This window comes from Nyctibius grandis, chromosome 6 (assembly GCF_013368605.1).
Source record: "Nyctibius grandis isolate bNycGra1 chromosome 6, bNycGra1.pri, whole genome shotgun sequence".
NCBI lineage: Eukaryota > Metazoa > Chordata > Aves > Nyctibiiformes > Nyctibiidae > Nyctibius > Nyctibius grandis.
This window is the reverse complement of record NC_090663.1, coordinates 6,503,879-6,519,956: the sequence shown is the minus strand read 5'-3', so window position 1 is coordinate 6,519,956 and position 16,078 is coordinate 6,503,879. Positions and strand designations below refer to the sequence as shown.

At 38.2% G+C, this 16,078-nt stretch overlaps 1 protein-coding gene across 1 annotated transcript in view; it reads left to right on the top strand.

Annotated features, from left to right (window-relative positions):
• Positions 1 to 16,078, top strand: part of KDM3A (lysine demethylase 3A) — a 30,932-nt gene that overhangs the window by 3,036 nt on the left and 11,818 nt on the right. The window contains exons 3-12 of the mRNA XM_068403822.1: positions 391 to 546; positions 2,382 to 2,492; positions 4,145 to 4,247; positions 5,119 to 5,243; positions 5,798 to 5,870; positions 5,955 to 6,040; positions 8,156 to 8,307; positions 9,445 to 10,016; positions 11,270 to 11,471; positions 13,665 to 13,879. Of these exons, the coding sequence (XP_068259923.1) occupies positions 391 to 546; positions 2,382 to 2,492; positions 4,145 to 4,247; positions 5,119 to 5,243; positions 5,798 to 5,870; positions 5,955 to 6,040; positions 8,156 to 8,307; positions 9,445 to 10,016; positions 11,270 to 11,471; positions 13,665 to 13,879 (1,795 nt within the window). The remainder of the gene's footprint in view (positions 1 to 390; positions 547 to 2,381; positions 2,493 to 4,144; positions 4,248 to 5,118; positions 5,244 to 5,797; positions 5,871 to 5,954; positions 6,041 to 8,155; positions 8,308 to 9,444; positions 10,017 to 11,269; positions 11,472 to 13,664; positions 13,880 to 16,078) is intronic.

Genomic DNA, 16,078 nt, shown 5'->3' with positions numbered 1-16,078 from the left:
ACAGTCCTTTATAAAGTTTTGGGGGGTTTTTGCTGTGTTTTTCCCTGGTTGTAAACACTGGTGGCAGAGTTAACACATCTAACTGTCCTTGAGCTCAGGGGACTTTTTGAGATGGGAAGGTTGTAGAGTTAAATAGGAATGTTAATGTTTTATGTGACAGTAATGATGACAAACCAGTTAACATTGGCTATCACTTACAAAATACTAGGTCAGCCTGGGATGCTTTAGTGATTGCTTGATTGTATGATGGAAAGGCCATAATCATGTTTGCATTATAAGTACTTTTAATGATTTTTTTTTAAGGAAATTGGTGTTTGTTTATCCTTTTTCATGTTGTACATGTCTGAATTTTATGGTTAGTCACTCCTTCACTTTGTTTTCTTTCTGTAGATTTGTGTAGAATTTGATGACGAGTCATGGGAAAAGAGACGATGGATAGAAGTCTACAACCATACAATGAAAGCATTCCTGGTGGAGCAAAAGCTGGTCCTGGCAGAAAGAAAATCTCAAGGCAGTTCGATGTCTTCTGTCCAGTGGCCTGCAATGGCAAGTATATGCTTGGCCTAACTCACTTGGGTCCTGCAGTTCCATCTTTTACGGACAGTGTTGTTACAAGTGTGAATTTCTCAAGTACAGCTTCACTCCTGTACTTCTGCGTGGGGTCTGAAGGGAGACCAAAGCTCTTTGTGCAGCTAGAGCTAGGCAGAGCTTTTGTAGGCATTTGAGGTTGGTGTGTTGTGCCTGGAAATACAGGAATGTATTTTTATGGCTTTGCTTCCTTCCCAAACCACTGTTCTGTACAACGTTAATTCCTTCTCCCTGTAGTCTCATGTTTCTTCCTCCTTTCACGAAATTGCAGTTAAGAATAGAGAGGAAAAGGGGTAAGTAATAGGTTTCTAAGGATAGCTTGTATTTTTATCTTAAATTCTTGTTTTAGTCTGCCTCAAGTACTGTTAATTCTTCAGTGATTCTTGAGTTGAGACACAAATAATTTGAATGACTTTTATGTGATGGCCGCCTGCCACAGATAATTCATGAGATCTGGATTTCATGCATATAAAAACCTGAGCTGTGCTGTACGAGCCAGAGAACTAAGCTTTCTGTACCTGTCGTGCATGGCTGGCTGGGCACATTAGCCAGTAGAGGTAAACAGGGAGCATTTCTTAATGTATTCCACAAGTATAGTTTTAATTGACTACTTTGGTTAGTACTACTCATAACAGTAGTTGTGAAATAAATGCAGATGTAAACTTGGGAACGTTAATTATGCTGAAGTTGTAGTTCGTGTTTAATACTCTTTAACTTCTCTAGGTATAAAGCAGGCAGTGAAATTCATATTGCTGCATTTTAGCTGAGCTTTTTCTTAAGCAAAGCTAATGTAAGCAGACATTTATTGGAAGTAGGGCTAAATCAGGTGGGAGAGGAAGTGGAAAGATGAATCCTTATTTCCTGACCTGTGCATTGATATCTGCATTTCTACTAGTAGATTTTTGCTGATACAATGTTCTGAAAACCTGCTTATTTAAACTTAGCTGTTGTCCCCTTCCAAGGGAACTGAACAGTTCTTACTGGATACTTGTCTTTGTTATGCATAAAGCTTCACTTCCTTTGAAGTGTCAGTTCAAGAGGTGTAGATGTTTCAAAGCTCATTTGGCAGAGGAATGATGGAGGATAAAGTGAAGCACAATACTGGAGCTTGACTTGGCAAAGAATAATTTTTTTTCCTCTTCTTCCCACCAAACAAGGCAGGAAAGAAGGGTTAACCTTGAGTGTATTAGGAAGAGTTCAGAAGCTTTTAAAGGAAATTTTTGTTTCTTGTCTGTCCTTAAAGCCTTTGGTATACCTGAACACAACTTCATGATGCTACTGCAGTGGCATAACAACTATGAGGCCATCCAGGTCATCATCCACACCTAAACTAAGGCGTCAGTATGTTATCAATGTTACATGAGCTTTGAGAACTTTAATGTAAGCCATGCAGCAGGCCTTTGTTGATTTGCTAGTTATTCCCCCAGTCTACCACAAGAAGGGTTTTTTATTAACATATCCACAATTAATATTAGTAACTTAATATTGTAACTTAATTTTAGTAAATTCTTCATGCTGAGATAAATGGTTAATGTTTGTTAATGGCAGCCACCTGAACTGAATTCCTAACTCATTTTAATAAATGAAATTGATTTCAAGTATAGTCCAGTAACTCCTTTATTAGACATGTATTAGAATTTTTATTAGAAGCTTGCTTTGTTTCAAGAGTTGCATGTAGATGTGGTATCTTAACAGAGGAATAGATGCAAAACTAAAATGATTTTTTAAATGCAAATGAGGAATGATGAGATCTTCTTACTCTGTTTCTAAGAAAATGTTTATCCCTTTTGCAGGCTTACAAATCCTTAGTGGACAAAGCTGGTTTGGGGTCAATGGTTTCAGTACGCTATCTTGGTGAAGAGACATGTGTTTTTCTTTCTGAAGACCTTTTGACACCCATTCAGGTAACCTTGTATGGCATTATAAAGATGGAAGATAAATCTTTTATCTTGGTATTTAAGATATGTCAAGTTAATATATTCTAAAGGTGAACTTTAGATGGGTAAAAACTTGGAGTAGGTATGTATTGCCATAACTCATAAATATCAGTTCTGAATGTAATGTGTTTGTTGATTAAAAACCTTCTGAAGCTGATCCAGGACATGGTCACTTAAGAGAGCTGGATGAGGGAGTGTGCTAGGACAGTTACTCGAGGTGACAGCAGTTGCGTCATGTTCATGGTGGCAATACTCTGGAATAGTTTCCCATTGTTCTTGAGTCATGTTCACATTACTGTGGAAGGAGTTGCATGGATGTCTGGAATAAATCTTGCTGTTTAATAGAAACACATCACTTCTAATCCTAAACAAATGAGGAATTGGGCAGGATGTAAATGAGATGGTTGAGTTATAGTCCTTTTATTGAGCATCAGGAGGAAAGTTTGTTAGTGAAAATTGTGTAGAGACGGGTTGAAACAATTGCTCTGCGTGACTGACTGGTCAGGCATTTTGAACAATAGTATCTGCTAATGATAAAGGATTTAACCTTTTCAGGAAACTACTCTCAAGGCCTATAAACAGTCTGAATAAAACTAGTAATAGATGCCCCATGTTGAGACTGCTAGTAGTGCCATTGTTAGTGTTATACTTTGACTTGTTAACAGCCAGCAAATAGACAACTTGTCTTGAGAAACTAACAAAAGAATCACTTAAAGCTAAATTTGAGTCGTAGATTGTTGTCTTGCCTGTGTTGGCTCAACAGAGTAGAGATTTCTTTATGTAGAAGCCTTATCTCAGTACTGCAATGGAGAAGATTGCTTTTCTGGCATCTTGAATAACAGTTTCTTGGCTACTAGCTCTTGAGCCTTCTGCTTCTTACAAATACCAGAGCAGTGATTGGGACAAAAAAAAAAACCCAAACAAACTTTTTTCTTTTATTAGCACTCTGAGTGATTGGTAAAAATTTGCTCTAAACTTTCCATTTCAGAATCAATTATAAATGTTGTCAAGCAGCTTGTTTTAGATAGCAATAGAGGAACACACACGAACACACCCCCCCCCCCCCCCCCCCCCCCCCCCCCCAAAAATCATAAGTACATGATGCTGAATAATTGTGAATTATTTAGATGTAGCTGACTGTTTTCATTCATATGAACATTTTATAATGGTGTTTTGAGATGGACTGGATCCTGGTGTTACCACAAGTAGAAACATAAAAAAATATTTGCATTTGCATTTACATCTGCATTTACATTTACTACTTATAAGCTGCTGCTTCTGAGAACTTAAAATCCTAAATTAAAAAATGGGTAGTTCAATTAAAGCTAGTGCTCATTAGCAATGTAGTAAAACAAAGCCAGATTGTTTTCAGAACAATATTAAAGTGGACCTGGAGAGCTCACTTCAGTCTGGCTTGCAGATGGTACATCCAGATTAGTGGTAAGAAAACGATGTCTGCCTCAATAAATACAATATTCTGGGAGCTGAAGGAACACAGAGTAATGAGAAACTTGTTGGACTTGTATGAATTGCTGCTGTCTTGTTTCTAAATATTATTGGCTTTTGTTAATCAAAAGCATTATCCTTAATACCAACTTCTATTTTTTTTTCCTAAATAGGATGTGGACAGTTCCAGGCTTCCTCTTAAGGATGATCAAAATGTTAGTGAAGAAATTCAGGCTTTGGTTAAGAAACACCTAGATGAAACACGTTTGGTTCAAGGTACAAGCATACTCTGTAGCGGAAAACTCTGGCAATAAAAAGTCAAAAGGGAAATCTTTGCAGTGATGGTGTAAATTACAGTAATCTGTTTTAGGGATAAAAGCTTTTTTAAAATAATGATTCCATTTTCTTTCACAGCAGTGAGTGCAAAATGTGAAGGATTATAGAGATTTAAGTTTAAAGTATTTCCTTTGTAAGAGTACGTATGTAATTTAGGCACATATAGGTGGCTTGGCACTTGTGAAAGAGAGATCAAGTTTGTAACAGTTCTCACTGAAATTATTTGGATTTTTTTATTGTTTAAAGTAGCTTGATTTTTGTTTTTTTTTTTCAGTCTGCTGCTTGTTTATAAAAACTTCCAAAGTTTTACATAGGACTACTTTACTTGAGTTAAAATTGTTACTTTTAGATTTGCCAGCTTCAAGTTCTTAATTACTGAATTCATACAAGCATATTTGTAGTCATATGCTTGCATGTGCAAGAAATGTCTTACTTTTATGGAAAGGTAAACATTGCAACTTAGAGTTGTCTTTTCCAATACTGTAAAGAGAGGAAAAATTAACATCTAATCATTGAATCTGCACTTCCCTGTCCACTGATCTGCCTCACTGTCTGAAATCCAGAGGTCAGTCTGGCCTCTGCTGCATGTCTTAACCTTCAGAAAACTTCATTGAACTATTCCAGGGTAGGAGGTAGCTGGAACATTGTTTTATCATGCTTTTTTCCCCCTCAGCTATGTGAAAGTTGTCTCAAGGTTCTCTGTTTGTTTTGCTTACTTGCATCTTGCATGGAGTACTGTTGGCAAATTCATGTTGGTAACTGTGATGATCTTCATGCTCCCTTTTCTTGTTTTCTTTTTTTCAATTTTAAGGTGGAAAAAATATAATTGGTTCAAAGATAAGAATTTATAGCCTGGATCCATCTACTCAGTGGTTCACAGCAGTTGTTGTCAATGGTAATCCAGCTACAAGAACTCTAGAAGTCAACTGTGAGGAGGTAAGAACCAGTTGCTGTGAGTTCACAGAATCAGTCAGGTTGGAAGAGTCCTCTGGGATCATCGAGCCCAACCATTGCTTGTTTACAAGCAGAGATGGGGAATAGGTGTGATCTTGTGTTTGTATCCCCATCAACACCATTTTTAATTCTGTCCTTACTGTGATAAGCTTAAAAAAATGGGGATCAGTGTAGTGCAGAATAATCTGTTACCCCAAAGTGTTTCTTCATGCTGCCGGTAGAATTATCAAATAGCAAATGGCCTTCTACAAAAAATGAGGGAGACCTGGAATTTTTATTGGAAGTGTGAGGCAGACGTATGATCCTGGTTTCTTTACTTTCTATACTGTGTAGACAGTTCTCTGAAGCATGTTTTTATATATGTGTTTTCATGCAGACACACTGTCATAACAATACATCGTTAAATTCAGCATGGTATTCAAAGAACCTAGAAGTGTCTAAGCTTAGTCTATACTACAACATCTAAGATAAATATATTCAGACAATAACTTTCATATCTCTAAATGGCTGCTTCTGTATTTTTGTTCCTTTCCAAGATTCCAGCTTTAAAAACTCTTGATCCGGAGCTAATTCACGTTGAAATCATATATGACAACAATGGAAAATGCGGTAAGCCCTACTCGTGTTTGTACTTCAAAAATGAAGTAGCATATTTGTGATAAACAGACTAATCTTCATCACCTTCTCTTCCAGATAAATCTAAAAGAATTGCAGGCACAAAAAGGAAGTCGTCTGAGAATAGTGAAACTATTGATGCTAAACACGCGAAGTCTGCTGAGGTGATGTCTTACTGTGTTATGTATGACTGTTATATAATGGTTATGTCATTTCTCAGAACAGTCTTAAAGAAGGATTAGATAGGAAAGTGGAATAATAAATATAATCCCTGGGAGGGTGTGTTGAGTACTTTGAAACTTGTCTGGACATGGGTAAAACGTCTTGCCCTGTCATAATCGGAGAAGAAGTTACTGAGCCTGGAAGGTTGTTTGTTTTTTTTTTTTTAACTGTGCTTTTTGCCCCCTCCTGCTTAGGAGTTAGCCTGCCTGGTCATGTATTCTGTAGTAGGAGAAAATGCAAAGCAGTTCTCAAGTTTATAACCCTTGCTTTTCACATTCATTCTTTTTGTATTTTGTACTTAAACCCAAAACCTTCAGCTGCACTTCTAGTGCTTCCATGTCTACATGTATTTCTTTTGTGAATGACCTGCCAAGTATCACTGAGATCTAAGAGAATTGTCTCAAAGGTCAAAAGATGATCTGGGTAACTTAAGTATAGAAATGCAAATGAAAAATAATGGCTTGGCTGAAGAACAGTACTTCAAACTTACCCTATAATTTTGCCCCAGTGTTTCAAACCAAAAATTGCCTTTTGGGCAGGAGTAGCCTTCTGGAAGTTCTAGAGCGGAGGTGGGGTGAGAGGATTGGGTTTTGTTTTCATTTTTTGGCTTCTGTGCAGTCAGTCCTGTGCTGAGTCAATTATGTAGGTCTGCTAATGACTGGATATCATTATTAGAAATCTTTAATGGCTTCACAAAGATACAGTGTGAGGTAGCAAGTACAGGATAACATTCCTCAATGAAGAGAGTGATCTGTCTTGTATTTACTGCTGAGGGAAAATGTGCAGCAAATCAGCATGAAGTAGCTGGTGTATTGCAGTCATACTCCTCTTATGTTGTTTCTATAGCTTGTGCTTGAGTACCTTTAGCATCTTTCAGGTGCTCAATTTGCCATTCTTTAGCTTTCTGCATAGTCACCCATTGAGCAGCCTGCTTGATACACGCAAAGCTGGTCTTTATTTTGTATTCCAAATGCCCTGTAGAAGAGTTATTGTGATCTGAATTCATAGCTTTTTTCACCACAGTTTTTCCTTAAAGTAGTGAAGTTATTTACTTCTAATTTTCTAGTCTGCCTTTCTTTGAAGGACTGGATCCTTTATCACTTTTGTACTCTTTGGGAAATGTCTTGCAACTATTTTCTCAAAATGGTTACGAGTGAGTGTACTTTCTGATAAGGAAAACAGAAGCTCTGTTACTCTGAACACATGGGACTGATAAGCTGAAGTTGTATTTTTTGTTTTACTTAGTATGTGATAGTACTCTGATTTCTAATATAGAGTTAATTAATTCCAGTGTTTTTTTGAGAGCTTGTCTTCATAGCTGACAGCTGTGTTACACCAAAGCAGAAAGGAAATATTTTGGAGTTAATGGTAATGAGTCTGTAGTGTAGCTTCCAGCAGTAAGTTTAGCATGTGGGAGTGGAATATGGATGTTAGAGCTGAGGAAGGAGCCCCACAAAAAACTGCTGTTTTTAAAGACACTCGCTAATTTGGTAGGCCTGTTGTGTTCCTGAAGGAATTGTAGATTTGTAAGGCTGGTGATTTAATCAGCACAGGATTTCTTTACTTAACACTTTCTAGGATCCCAGTACAAAGATTTTCTCGCTATAGGAAAGTTCACATCTAGATTTTTGGTAATGTCCAGCAACTTCATGGTTCTAATTTTCTCTAGGATTTTTGGATGAGCTCTGAAAGCTATTTCTGAATTCTGATTACTGCAGTTATTTTAGGAAGATCATTGCACTGGTCATTATGAAGAGCAGAGCTTTCTATCTTCCTTTCCACCTTCTTAATACACCTTCCTTCCCCCCAAAAAAGTTTGTTGTTAATTGGGGAAAAATGATTTAGCATGAGCAGTGTTTCATGGAGCCTGTAAGGTTTAAAGGGACACTCTAAGGTGTTTCCATCTTACAGACTGAGTGAGGAATGGTCTTCAATGAGCTTTATTAAACACAGTGGAAAGAGTATTAATGTATTTTTCTTTTTAAGCTGAACCCTGCAAAGCAGGGTAAAATTCTGTTATCCTGAATTTTCCTGACTGTTAAAATCTCCCTTAACAGGTTTCTCCCAAACAGGGACATGTGCAGTCAGTACCAACCGTGTTGGGTGAAGCATTGCTAGGATGTACTCCTGCTAATAAAGACCAAAGGCATCAAGGCCTGCCCCTGCCAGCCAACTCACCACCCAATCTTGGTGCAGAAACTCCTCAGGGGTAAGGATTGAGTTTATGCTTATACAGACTTTCTTTATGCTTATACAGACCTCTTTTCCTTCAAAAATAACTCCAGTTCTTAGCAAAACAAACTCTGAGGTCATTTTAAAGAACTGTAGTAACTAATCTTCTGTAATATTGGCATAGAAAATGGTTAGACTTAATTGCTCTGAATACATAATTTATTTGCTTATGCTGTAATTGTCTTTTTTATCTTTGAGGTAGTTGCCTTTCAATGTCACAGGCCAACGTTACTGCTTTGTTGTACCCATCTGTAAACTGATGGGTTATACGTAGGTGTGATGCCTACTTTTTGTCAAATGCATTCCTCCCCTGCCCCCAAGAAAAATAGAACCCATTCAGGCAGGTGTCCTGTATGCTAGCTTCTTGCAGATCACGTACAGGTCCTCAGCTATATTTCTGTTGAACACCAGTGGCTTTAAACTTCGTTACCCCCAATTCTGTCACAAAAATGAACGTAATGGTAGAAATAGTGTGACAGGAAAACTCAAATTTTGTGTATTAGATTTAAAAGAAGTGATATAGGTTTTTTTCCCCACTTAGTTTTGTGTATATATCTCACAAGACAAATGCAGAAAAGATTTTTTTTTTTCATTTGAGCTTTTGTGTGGGAGCAGCTTGACTGTCTCCAATATAGAGAATCTTCTCACACAGACATAGAAGTGAAACGCAAAAGTAACTGTTTAATTGCGAGAGAAGGTAGCAGAGTAGCTGCAGTACCTGAATTTGTGTGTGCCTACATGTGTGTACAGCTTTGTAATTCTGTCCAACTCTCAAAATATTGAATGAGGCTTGGAGCAACCTGGTCTAGAGGAAAGGTGTCCCTGCCTGTGGCAGGGGGGTTGGAACTAGATGATCCTTAAGGTCCCTTCTAACCCAAACCATTCTTTTGATTCTGTGATATCAAAACAAACAAAAAAAAACCCAAACAGAAAAATCCCTTCAAAAACACAAACCTATTTAACCTCACACAAAATTTAAAATCTTGGAACATCAGAATTCAAAGTACATAATTAACTTTCTTCTTTCAGGCCTTAAATGTGACCACATTGAGCAGCTGATGCCCTGATTTAACACCTTTTTCTTTGTCTAATTATTGCATGTTGTGTGTTTCAGCACGCGTAAACGAAGCTTACCAGAAACTCATCCTTCTTGTCTTAATACTGGAATTAAACGATTGAAGGAAGATATGACGGCCTTTCCTAAAGTTAGGTTTATATCTAACAAACAAACGCAAAATCTTAATGGTCAAAATGGTAAATATACCTCTTTGACAACCTCAAGATCTTCTTTTTTGACTGATTCAGCTAATGAAAAAGGAACCAACCTGAAAAATACAAATGAACCTCTTAAGAAGCCCACAACAGACTTTCCAAAAGAGTGCATTTCTCTAAAATCGCTGCAACACTTCAACTCTTCCATGGCAATACCCAGAGTCAGTAGCACTCTTGAACTGCAGCGGACTTTAGACTGTAGACCCTCAACCTCAGACGCTCATCTTCTCTCTTTTACTGAGTCTGGAGTTAAACCACACAGCAATTGCAATAGCCAGAAGAGCCAGAAAAGAAAGAAGACTGATGAACTTATAGACATGGAATATTTTATTAGAAGAAATTCAAATGAGCTTTTTTATGACAGAAATGAAAATGAAAGCTTTTGGGCTGGAAGTGCCAAGGTCCAGGACAATAGTAAGTATTTTTGAAACTTCCTATCATTTGGAAGTCCTTGTAGTTTCAGTGTAACTGAGTCTAGTTAAGTAAGTCCATTGTAATGTATGCAAAACTAGTAATTGTGTGAGTGAATCTGGAATTTGAGTAATTTGTGGGTTCTTTTACAAGGGGAATGCAATGAACTCGAGAAAATCGTCCTTTCCTGATAAAGGACTAATCATTGATTTCTAGAAATAAGTTGTTACAAAATGTGTGCAAGGAACAGAATGGTAAAACAGGTTACAAAAACAAGGTTCTGTTTGGAATGCAGATATTGATGGCATCATGAGACCACCTTTTTTTTTTTAGCAATGGTCCTAGATTTTGTAAGCATAGTGAGAGATGGAAGTTGTTCTCAACAAAGCTGTGTTCAAGAGGGGCTTTCATTTAATAACTGTTCTGAAAACAAAACAAAAAAACCCCAACTAACAACAAAAAAAAATCAAACCCCACCCAACCCCAAAACAACCCACCTTGTCTGTTTTCTGTGGCCCAGTTCTGTTTGAGCTTTTCAAGTCTTCCACATGGGACAGCACGGGCAAGGCTGTAGTTGTTTAAGGAGCTGGGCTCCTGGTGTTACGTATTGTGCTGTGCATCAGGTGGTATAGCTGATGAATTCAGGGTTCTGGGAATCTCCCTACACACCCACCTCCTCTTTCTTTCCAATCTCATGTTGCTTGGTCTTGGATTACTGTGTGGTGTTCCATAATTAACATGGGTACACAGCCAGCCAAGCAGTCCTTGTGCCATGCTAGACTTTACGCACAACGTGGGAGAAGAGAGATGTTTGGCATCTGTTACGGTAAGATGCTGACAGCCATTGCATCATGAAGGGTGAAAACAGGACTGAGAAATGGCCAGGTTGTACTTCTGTCATCATTACTTGTGAAATGTGGTCGCTTCATGTCCTGGTCTACTCAGTGCTCTGGTATTCCAGCCATGATGGCTGAAGGACTTTCATTAAAAGCAGACACTTTTTCAAAATATTGAGCAAAAGGAACTGTTAAACCTGGGTCCCCTGACAATGACTCCAGTGGAACTATAGCTTGGGAAAGTTTCTACTGACCTGAAAAGAGGTTTCTGCCAACTGCAAATATTGTAGCATAACTTTGTTACGATGGAACATGAAACTTATAGGAGAAATTGACGTGGATCTTTCACTAAAATACATTTGCTTGCACCTTTATGTGAGAAACTGGAGCTTGTCTAATCTACACTACTCTTTCCTGCAGTAATTGCTCGCAAGTCAATTTTAGCAGATGCTTCTAAAGTGAAGAAGCTGCAGCAAAGTGGAGAAGCATTTGTGCAGGATGGTTCCTGCAATTATATTGCACCTCACTTGCATAAGTGCAGGGAATGCCGTTTGGACAGTTACCGGAAGAACAAAGAGCAAAGAGACTCCACTGTCTTTTGTCGATTCTTTCACTTCAGAAGGTAAGAACAATTTTGACTCTATTTAGCCCTTGATATTCTTTAAATGTGAATAACATGCCCCACACATCTGAGTTGGACATCTGACCTTTTTTCCTTTTCTGAAAGGTGGGCTGTTGAGTGCTCACTGTTAGCTGTAACATGGATCTTCATCTTCCAGGACAGAAGTAAAAACAGTTCTTTGGTCAAAGTGGTCTCATTTAGGTCTCTGGTTCAAAACCACTAGATCTCAGTGTGTAGCTGTTAAGCTATAAGGCTAATATACCCAACTAATGAGAGGTTGCCTGTGTTTTTTTAGCTCTTAGAAATTTTATAACTGCTTCATTTGAGTAGAAAATAATTTGGCAGGACTTAGAGCTCTTTATTTTGCTGTTCTGGGCTGAGTGCCAATGGGATAACACGAGTTTAGTTTGAGTGCTACAGCTCAGTAGGATTGGAGATAGTGAGAGGGCAGATTCTGTTTGTGTCTCCCGAAGTTTAGCAGTTGGACATGTGAAATGTCAGATGTATATCCACAGCTGTGGAAGACTTGCAGTAAGTGGCCAGGGGCTTTCAGCTGGAGTCATTGAACAGTGATGGGAAAAATAATAATTTACATTGGGTAGCTCCATTCTTTGTTTCACTTTACCCTTGGGAGTTTGTGCCACTTCTTTAAGCCTGCCATAGAACCGTTTAATCAGTACACTCACTGGGTGTCAGGGGGGCGGGTGGGGAGGGTCAGCAAGGCAACTTTAAGGAAAATCTGGTTACTGTGGAGTGGTGGTTGCTTTTCGAAACCCGATCTGCAGCTTCAGAACCATTTAACCCACCCACAGCCCCCAGAGCCCGATTCTTGTGTTGAACAGTCGAGGTATTTTGATATTTTACCTCTAGGTCTTAAGGCACCATGAGGAACCCTTTCAAAAAGCGTTAAACTGCTACTTGAAGCCTGTCTGTAAGCCCAGGGTGGATGTTGTCAAACTGCAGTGTCTGGCTGTTCTTTAACATGTCCTTTCCTTTGTTTTCAAGTTGTGTAAATTTTTTCCATGAACTACTTGATCTCATATCCAGATGTTGTTGCATGCTGCTTTGTATTTCCCCCCACACCCATTTAAGCTTTGAGGCATGGACTGTGTTTTATGGGAAGAAGGTAATGCTTGTGATATTAGAGAGGAAAAGGAAAAATACAAGGGAGATAGGAAGCTTTCTTATTCTTAGTTTTCCTTTTGATTTTCAGAGGAATGGATTTCTTTTGAGTCTCTAGGTAGAATAAAAAGGATCTGTAGGCCTGAAGACCTTTTGAAGAGACAAAACTGAAAGCAGAAAGGTTACAAAGATCATGGGGGGGAAAAAAAAAGCTTTTCCGCTCTTTCACTTGTTTCTTGAGGTTTATTCTTCTTCCACTGCATGTTTTGCAGCTAAAGGTTAAAAAAAAAAGTCAGTAATCTGTTATTTAACCTCAGATTAGAGATTTTATTGTAGTAAATCATGGGATAATTTGACATTAATTGAAACGTTCAAAAACGTGTGAGACCAGAGCAACAACAGACTATGCTAATTCATCTTCTCAGGGTGAAAACCCAGACTTGCAGTGCAGTTCAAAGCAGCTGAATCCTTCAGTTTAGAACTTGAAGCTGATGGAACTCTCTTTTTATTCAACTCTTTCAGAACTCTTGATGGTTTTTTATTTAATAAACAACTAACAATACAAATGTCATTCTTTCCACCTACTCAGAATTACTCAAGAATATCTTACTCAAATTTTGCTGGTTTTTTTTTTTGGCAGCTACTTCCGAATTAATTGTTACTGAAATATATTGTATTTTTAAGGTGTTCTAATGTCTTTTGTGAGTTGTACATAGTTCTAGATTAAATTCCTACTGTTGCCTCCTCTAGATGTGATCCTGTATGCCAATGCTTTTTAAAAACACTGTTAATCTGATTTGGTTTTGTGTGAATAAAAAAAAATCTTTAGGAAATCTACCTTACTACAAAAAATTGATGTCTTGAGGTTTTTTTTAAACAAGCAGTACATTAAGCATGCTTAATGCTAATGACAAGTATGTTGCCCCAAGTCTGTTGCAACCATTAAGTGTTAAACTCATTGACATACAGTATACATGTTTACAGTTCAGGCATTGACTCATTGGAATGAATGTAAACTAATAAAACACTGGAGATGATGAGTTTTCTCCTTTTCCCCCCCTCTTTCCACAGGTTGCAATTTAATAAGCATGGAATACTGCGTGAGGAAGGCTTCTTAACTCCAAATAACTACGACCCTGAGGCTATTAGCTTATGGTTACCTTTATCAAAAAATGTTGTTGGTCTAGATCTCGACACAGCGAAGTACATCCTAGCCAACATTGGAGATCACTTTTGTCAGCTAGTGATATCTGAAAAGGAAGTTATGTCTACGATTGAACCACACAGTAAGATCTATTTGTATTAAAATAATCTGTATTTTAATAGCTTTATGTGAAACTTTAAGCTTCTGACCTCTGTGAAAATACATTGCATGCATTTGGAAATGTCCTATCTGATTTCGGTGTTTCCCTCTCTTCTCAGAGATGTAATGGTTAAGATCCAGTGTGAACTAGTGTCAACAACTCTTTGCTCACAGGCAGGGCGAAGGGGAAAAGCAATTCTACCCTTCTTAATGTCAGATGACTTTTCTCAATTTATCCTTTTCCTCTTGCAGAGAGTGCAATTCTGTTATGAAACAAAGTGTAAAAAAGAATAAAACAGCAGGCAGCTGACAATCTATTCTTAGCATGTAACTGAAATAAAGCTTTCATTTTATCTGCACAGATTCTGTCAGATTGCTTTGGTTCGGTTTTGTTGTTCTTGCATAATGGACCTAATGCTGCCTGTCAAGTCAATAAAGAAATCTTTTTTCCTTCCACCTGAAATTTTCCAGTAGGACTATTTTAAGTGATTATATGTGCAGCCCTACTGGGAATAGAGCAAAGAGGTGCTACTGAGGGGGTAACTGGCTGTAGAGCTTCATCAGTGCAGACAGGGCAAGCCTTGCATCCTTGAACACAGGTTTTTGGCCACATCAGAACCTTTCTGTAGCCAACATGAGCAGACAGCTGGGGAAGGTTGTGATCTTGCATAATCACTTCTCAGAGTAGAATGACTCTTAAAACTATGTTTGTTTTTTGGATTATAATAGATGACCGAGATGTATTACAGTTCAGAAGACTGCCTACCCAATGTCTTCTGTGTTTGGGTAGTATTGGCATTATATAAAGATGATATCAGTTTACCAGTCATTCCAAGGTTTTGAATAGATGAAAAAGCTGAACAGGCTGGAATGACCTTCAAATGGGGAGGGAAGACTTGAGATATTTCAGAAGTGCTTGCTCTGGGGTCTCACCCTGGGCTACTTGGAATCTGCAGGCTCTGCTCTTTGCTTGAACTGGAGCACGTTCAGGCCTGCGGAGCCAGAGTATCAATAGCCAGAGTGAGAGGTACAGACTGGAATACTGAAACACTGTCAGAAGGATGAAATTTTGAGTGGAATTCATGAAACAAAGCAGGGGTGTGGTGTTTCTTATAGCAGAGGATACATATGTTAGCATACCTACCAGAAACATCTTCTGCTTAAAAAAACAAAGACACCTGTGAGTTCTGGAGTTCAGTTCAAAGGAGCAAAATGTCATGAATTCCTCTTTGATTGTTTATTGCCCTGGCTGGTTAGAGTAAGGGAACTCAGTTTCATTAAAAGGGAGGATATTTTTAATGCCCTGGGTAGGAAAGAAGTAATTTACAGTCTAGGTATTAATTCTTTGAACAGCTCAGTGAAAGAGTGCTTACTCAGTTGGCACAGGAGAAAGGTAGATTCTTCTGCCACCATGATTTGAAGTTACAGTGAACTTTGCTTGGCAGAGTTCAGCTGAAATGGTACCTTTTCATAAAAATTCCATGTCTGACAAACTGACCTTTTTCAAAATGTCAAAATACTACTTCTTAGGGGTTCATTTATGTTTGAATATTTTTGTGCTGCACAGTCTGTCTCAGGGTCATCCCTTCTCTCTCTTACCAGTGAGTTACCAGACTGGTGGGTAGAGCCACAAGACAAACAAGTATGAGGGAGAAAATTATTTGGGAGAGCTTCCTTAAAGAGAGTCCCTTAAAGGATTAGTAGAAAAGCACAAGTGAAATTATCCCCATGTAGTAAAAGATTGACCAGTGTAAAAAGAACAGCTTGTTAGGTCACATTGCTCCTTGGCCACCAAGTGCCAAAAGGAGAGACCTACAGAGAGAGGAGGCAGGATCAAACTACAGAGAGGGAAAAAAAAGAACAGGAGGAATGGAAAAGGACAAAATTCAGAAAACTGAAATATGAAATTATGTGCAAAAGATAACAAAAAAACCCCTTCATCCTGTTTGGGGGAAATTGGAGGATTGGCCTAGAAAATGATCTATATAGGGCGTGTTTTTAAAAGGCAGAGAAGAATGGTGCTGGTGACACGTAGACCTCTGTCTCCTGGAAGAATTTTAAAGCCAGTAGCCAAACAATTTTTACCTCCTACTTAGGAACAAACTGTGCCAGGCTGTTCTAGTTTTGTTCCATACATAGTTAATGGGCATTATACAGAAGGAAAGCAACAGATGTCTTGATT